Consider the following 6,444-nt stretch of genomic DNA (forward strand, 5'->3'; position numbering starts at 1 on the left):
TTCTATATGGCGAATTGAAGGAGGACATCTATATGGAAGTTCCCGAAGGACTGAAGATCAATGGTGATCCGAAGGAAGTGGTGTGCAAATTAAATAAACCCTTGTACGGCCTCAAACAAGCACCTCGGTGCTGGAACGTCAAGTTCCTTAAGTTCTTGAGCCGTTTTGATATAAAGTGCAGTGAGGCGGACCAATGTATCTTCATAGGACAAATTAACGGTGAAACGGTCTTCATAGCGTTATTTGTAGACGACGGACTCGTCGCAGCAAAATCTAAATCAACGTTAAAGTTTATATCGAGTCAATTACGGGAAGTATTTGCAATAAAAATTGGCAATTCAAACTCCTTCGTTGGAGTACAGATAGAACGTGATAGGGAGAGAAAAACTCTCACGATTCATCAAAGCTCGTATGTAGAAAGAATTTTACAAAAATTCGGAATGTGTGATGCGAAACCGATAAGCATACCAGCTGATCCGCACGTGATTCTGAATCCGGTCGAAGAGAACGACGTGATGTCAAGTATCGTGCCTTATAGAGAGGCGGTCGGGTCCTTGATTTTCCTAGCAGCAGTGTCTCGCCCCGATATAGCATTCGCGGTAAATTTGGTGAGCAAATTTCTAAACAATCATAGTGTCGAGCATTGGCGAGCAGTTAAGCGCATTTATGCGTATCTTAAAGGAACAAAAGATTTCGGTATAGAATATAAAAGCGGCGGTAGCGAGCTGGTAGGCTTTTCGGACGCGGATTACGCGAACGACAAAGAAACGCGCAGGTCAACAACGGGTTATATATTTTTTATGTCAAACGGACCAGTGTCGTGGTCAACTCAAAGACAAAAACTAGTCGTGCTTAGCACAACCGAATCAGAATATGTGGCGGCTGCGATAGCCACTAAAGAAGCTATTTGGTTAAGAAAACTAGTCGGCGATCTCGGGTATTCTCGCGATCGCGAATTAAAACTGTATGTAGACAATCAAAGTGCGATACGCTTAGTGAAAAACCCAGTTTTTCATAAGCGTACTAAACACATAGACATACGCTACCACTACATACGCGAAAAGTTCGAAAGCCACGAGATAGTGGTAACGTATGTCCCATCGGAGTTACAGCGTGCCGACATCCTAACAAAAGAGAGATTCAGAAAGCTATGCAATTTAATTAACGTAACTTCAGTATACGAACAACGCTCAAACGGCGGTAGTATTGAGGCAGATAGTTTATCGCGTCTATAGTAAGGATAAGAGCCGCGAGGGAAGGGGTGCGCCACCGTCCGGGTAGCATAAGCGACAAGCTAGCGGTCGAGCACTTGATCGTTCGGGTGTCTTCGGAGGAACTCGGGTTTTCAGCAAAAGCGCCGGGAAGACTGCGTGCTCTCTTCTCTTAACCGTCGACTCGAGAGAGTGATAGTCGCGTTAATTCTCAAAGTGCTTTTTGTGCAATAAAGAAAGTTTGCCAAAAATACGTGTCGTTAATTCCAGCTCTCCGATCCCTTTCTCTCAGCAAAAATCCTTAACACTTTCGACACCTAAAAGCATCATACAAAAATTGTGAGTGTATCACTCGTCTATATGACTGTTATTCAAATATTTCTTTGTACCATAAAGCAATGCCATACTATAGTGCGATATTATTATTTAATTTTCAGTTTGCGACATACCTTAATGTTAGATTTTTGTATGAAAGTATTTAATAATTTTTTTTTTAATGTGCTTAATTCGTGACGACTAAACGTATTTAATTTTAGCAATGTAAACTAAGATGTAATTAAAACGTGTGAACAATGTAAAACTAATTATGTATGTACGTGTGAACAATGTAAAACTAATTATGTAATTAATTATCGACTAAATAATTGGAGAATGTAATAAAAATATTCTTACCTGATTCCTTAAATTGTAAATTTTTCTTTGTACTTCATTCGCAGAACATGCAAATTTTTTACCAAGATCTTTTAGGATTATATTTTTTTTATTTCTGTCACGATAGTCATCAAGTTTTGTATTCCACAATAGTTCATAACTTTCGTATTGTTCAATAAGTTCCTTTGTTTCATCAGAGGACCAAATTTTTGATTTTTACTCTCAACACGTCGCTCTCAAAATACGAACAACGTTCGAATTTAACGAGCTGATCTCCGAGAGTGAAACAACGTCGTGTCGATTTGCGAGCAGGTCTCGACAAGTTCGCTCGCCGAGAGCTGCGAGTCATTCTCCATTAGATACTCTCAAGGGTATGTCCACTTGCGAGAATCACTCTCGAGAGTTTTACTCACAGGTGGACACGCACCTTAAGGTTGATGGGGGAGAGAGAGAGAAGGGGAGAAGAGCGAGAGAAAGGAAAGCACGCGGAAAGTGTGAAAAGGTAACAGAGAGTAGAAGGAAAGTCGGTAAGGAAGAGGACGGAGCGGGTAAGGAAGAGTAGTAGTTGACGTAGAAGACTCAAGAGAGGGCGTCAGAGGATCGAGATGGATCGAGCAGGTCGAAGATCGATACGGAAACGAGAGCTAAAAGAAGGAAGAGTGATGCAATGGAAGCTAGGTTAAGTGAAAGGTAGCGGATAGAAAAGCTGGAAAGGATAAAGGGCGTTATGAGAAAAGAGGTGAAGAGGGGAAGGAAGTGAAAGAAGAGAGAGGCGGAATAGAAGATTAGAAAGCGTGTGAGAAGAACGGAAGAAGACAGGAAGGAAAGAGAAGGAAGGAGATAGAGGCGGAAGGGAGAGTGAGAGGAAAGAAAGAAAGGGAGGAAGTAAGAAGGCAGGGAAAAGGAATTGGGAGGAAAGAAAAACAGATGGAGGACATAGAAAAGTGGTTGAAGGAGCTGGCGGTGGAGGTAAGGGGAATAAGGAAGGAGCTGAAATTATGGAGAGAAGAGAGAGCGAGAGGAAGGAGAGAAAAGGAGGAGGAAACAGCGGCATCGCAGGAACAAAAAGAGGAAAGTAAAGAGGAAGATGAAGAAGGGAGAAAGGAGGCGAGGGATCAGGGAAGAGGAGAGAAGAGGGGGATAGGGGGAGCAAGGATAGCAGTGAAGGAGGAAATTGTGACGAAAAAGGATGAAAGGAGAGAGGAATCAGAAGAGACAGGCAGTGAAAAAGAAAGAGAGGTAAAGAAGGAAAGGAAGAAAAAAGGTATAGGTGCAAGAGTAGAGAGAAGGGAAAGAAATCACTGGTGGGAAGAGGAAAGCGAAGAGGAAGCAGGAGAGAGAGAAGAGGAAGGAGGAGTAGGGTAGGAAGAGAGAGAGAGGAGAGAGGAAAAAGGGAGAAGAGGACGAGCAGGTCGGGAGAAGGAGGGAAAAAAGAATAGAGAGGAAGAGGAGGGAGAGAGAGGAAGGAAGGGATAAAGGAGAGCACGGAAGAGAGCACAGGAGGAGAGAGAAGAGAAAGAATTGGAAGAGAGAAGGAGACAAGAAGTAGAAAGGAGGACGAAGAGAGGGAGAGGACAAGGAGGAGAAGAGAGGAGGAGAGAGAAGAAGAGAGGAATGGAGGGAAAGCAGAATGGAGTGAGGTGAGGAAGAAAAGAAAGGCAAAGGAAGAAAAGGTGAATAGGAGAGAAGGAGAGGACATAGAAGAGAGAAGAAAAGAGGAGGAAGGGACAAGAGGAGACTAGAAGAAAGAAAGAAGAGAAATGTAATGTGGAGAGGCGTGGATAGGAAAGAGCCGGAGGAGAGAAGGGAGGTTATATGGTAGAAGTAATGGAAGAGGTATTGAGGAGAAGGGTAAAAATGAGAGAGGTAGTGGAAAGAATAGGAGAGAGGGGAAAAAAGGTATTAATAGAGGAAATGAATAAAGAAGAGGACAAGGACGAGATATTGGAGAAAAGGAGTGAGATAAAGAGATTGTGGAAGATAGGCGTGGACGAGGATTTAACGACGGAGGAGAGAAGAATGAGATGGAGGATGGTAGAAAAAGCGAAGATGGAAAGAGGGTGCGGAAGAAGCGTGGTGCAAGCGATTGCTTCGAGCTGAGTCGACAATCTTATCACAATCGCGATTATTATCACATGGTGGTATGGATGCAGGAGGCTATGGATCGTCTGCAGGGGGAGCAAAACGCTACCACCACTTCCAAACCCGACATCTTGGAATATCTGGCATTTTCGACATACAAGTAATGTCGCCCGCGCCTTGAGTATGACAAACGAGCTGTTGGAATTGATCCCGATCCATGAGAGAGCACTGGGAAACCGCACGTATTATCAAAAGAAGATTCAAAGCAAGGCCAGCCAATCGAAGAAGAAACGAGGTGAGGATGGGCAAGATGACACAGCGATACCGGAACAGAACTTCACTGTCGCCGAGGAAAGGGTGAAAACGTGGGAGGAAATGACGGAGAAGGAGAGGTACGAAAGGCTTTGTCGCGGAGAAGTATCTGTTCCACTAGAAGTGGAGAAGAACAAGCGCCGTTACGTCGACCGTGGAAGTCCATTTCTGAAAATCGCGCCGTTCAAAGAGGAGGAAGCGTATCTAAATCCGAGGATAGTTGTTATCACAACGTAATCTACGACGAAGAAATCGAGACGATCAAACAAATGGCTCAACCTAGGTTTAAGCGCGCCGCGGTACAAAATTATAAGACTAGTGCCTTAGAGATAGCGAAAAGAGAAAAGATAGGAAAGCTATGTGTGTGTAGAAAGGTTAGAGATAAGAGCATAAGAATGAAGGAGGAAAGGGAGCGTGAGAAGCAAAAGGGAAGAGCTAGAGAGAGGGAAAAGGAAAGCGGTGTAGTAAAGCGTTGTGTAAAGCGTTAGGTTAGGTGTAGGAGCGTTAGTTGTAAGAGTGGAAATGTAAGAAAATAAAATATATTTGGAAATTTGTAAAGTGTAAAGACTATAAAATTGCAACCCCATGGTTGGGAAGTCAATAAAGACATACATACATACATACATACATATTGATATAATTTCTCTAATAATCTTTCTCTATCTATAGTTTCAAAGGCTCGCTTAAGATCCATGAAAATTACTCCTACCATTTTTGCTTCACTAACTATTAATTTCCATTCATCAAAGTTTGAACCGCTGTTTCACATGAATACCGTTTTCTAAAGCCCGACTGATGTTCCATTATAATACAATTATCTTCCAAATACATTTCAACTTGCTTTTTAACTACTAATTCTAACTCTTTTTCAAATATTGGTAACATATTTATAGGCCTAAATTTATTTGCTTTTCTAGCTTTCTCTATTTTTGGAATCGGTATTATCGTAGACGTTTTCCAACCTTTTGGACAGCAATCTTCCTTCAAAGAATTATTTATTATATCAACAAATTTCTCTTTTATTACGCAAAATACTGCCTTTAATATATCGCTAGTTATTCTCTCCTCTGTACCTTTCTTTTTCGGTTAGGTAGACTTATAACAATTTTCTGTAAATGCTCTATACTAATCATTTCAAAATTTACCATGATTCCCTCGTTTTCAATAACATAAATAATTCTCTTCCACGCACTCCCAGGTTTACTCCCATTTATAGATTTTACTATACTATTAATACTTTGAACATAATATAAATTAAATTTATCTGCTATATTGCATCCTTTAGTGCTGTCTAATATTTTAAAATCTATATCCTCTACTTTTCTCTTTACCTCCTAATTCGCCTCTAATTATTTCTTTTAGTGTTTTTCACATAGATGTGGAATTATCTTCATTAGGATCTATCATATTTTCATAATATTCTTTCTTCTTTGCTCTAATTAATTAAACTACTGTATTTCTTTCAATTTTAAATTTGAGGGAAAGAGAGAAAAAGTGGAAGAGGGACAAGGAGAGAGAGAGAGGGTGAGGGAGAAGAGAGAGGGAGAAAGAGAGAGAGAGAATAATAACAATAATTATAATCATAACTGTGATATATACAGAGTGTCCTAGACCATCCGTACACCTCTTTTCTTTCAAAAGCTAAGCATTTTAGAGAAAAATGTTTTGGACAAAAATTGTATGGTTTTGAGGGGAACATAAGATGGTGTCATTGGTTCGACCTTGGATGGCATCGTTAAGGTCAAGTCAAGGACACCTTTAATTTCTTAAATGGAAGCCCCTATTTTTCATTACATATTCTTGTAGCTTATCTCGAGAGCTTTCTAAAATTTTTATATTTTAATCTGACATATTTTGATATAAAAAATAAAATATTTTGTAAAATATTCAGTTTTCGATAATCTTACCCTAATACTTTTATATACAGAATAATGAGACAAATTAATTAGTATAAAAAAATAATTGTTTTTAAGAAAATTATTTACAATGTATTTTTTTAAATAATTATTTGTTTTTTTTGGCACTAATTGATTTGTCTCATTATTCTGTACATAAAAGTATTACGGTAGGATTATTGAAAACTGAATATTTTACGAAATATTTTATTTTTTATATCAAAATATATCAGATTAAAATATAAAATAACTAAAAAAGTACTTAATGAAAAAATACTTTATTATAGTATTTT

The 6,444-nt window shown here is 39.4% G+C and overlaps 1 protein-coding gene across 1 annotated transcript; it reads left to right on the top strand.

Moving 5' to 3' along the window:
- The first annotated feature begins 2,789 nt into the window (after nucleotides 1-2,789).
- Nucleotides 2,790-4,108, top strand: LOC138944166 (octapeptide-repeat protein T2-like). The gene is made up of 2 exons (XM_070315080.1): nucleotides 2,790-3,223; nucleotides 3,847-4,108. The coding sequence occupies exons 1-2, from the start codon at nucleotides 2,790-2,792 to the stop codon at nucleotides 4,106-4,108; spliced, it is 696 nt and encodes a 231-aa protein (XP_070171181.1).
- Nucleotides 4,109-6,444: the final 2,336 nt, after the last annotated feature.

This window comes from Polyergus mexicanus, unplaced genomic scaffold, assembly GCF_030449975.1.
Source record: "Polyergus mexicanus isolate NDT 795.1 unplaced genomic scaffold, iyPolMexi1.0 SCAF_104, whole genome shotgun sequence".
Lineage (NCBI taxonomy): Eukaryota > Metazoa > Arthropoda > Insecta > Hymenoptera > Formicidae > Polyergus > Polyergus mexicanus.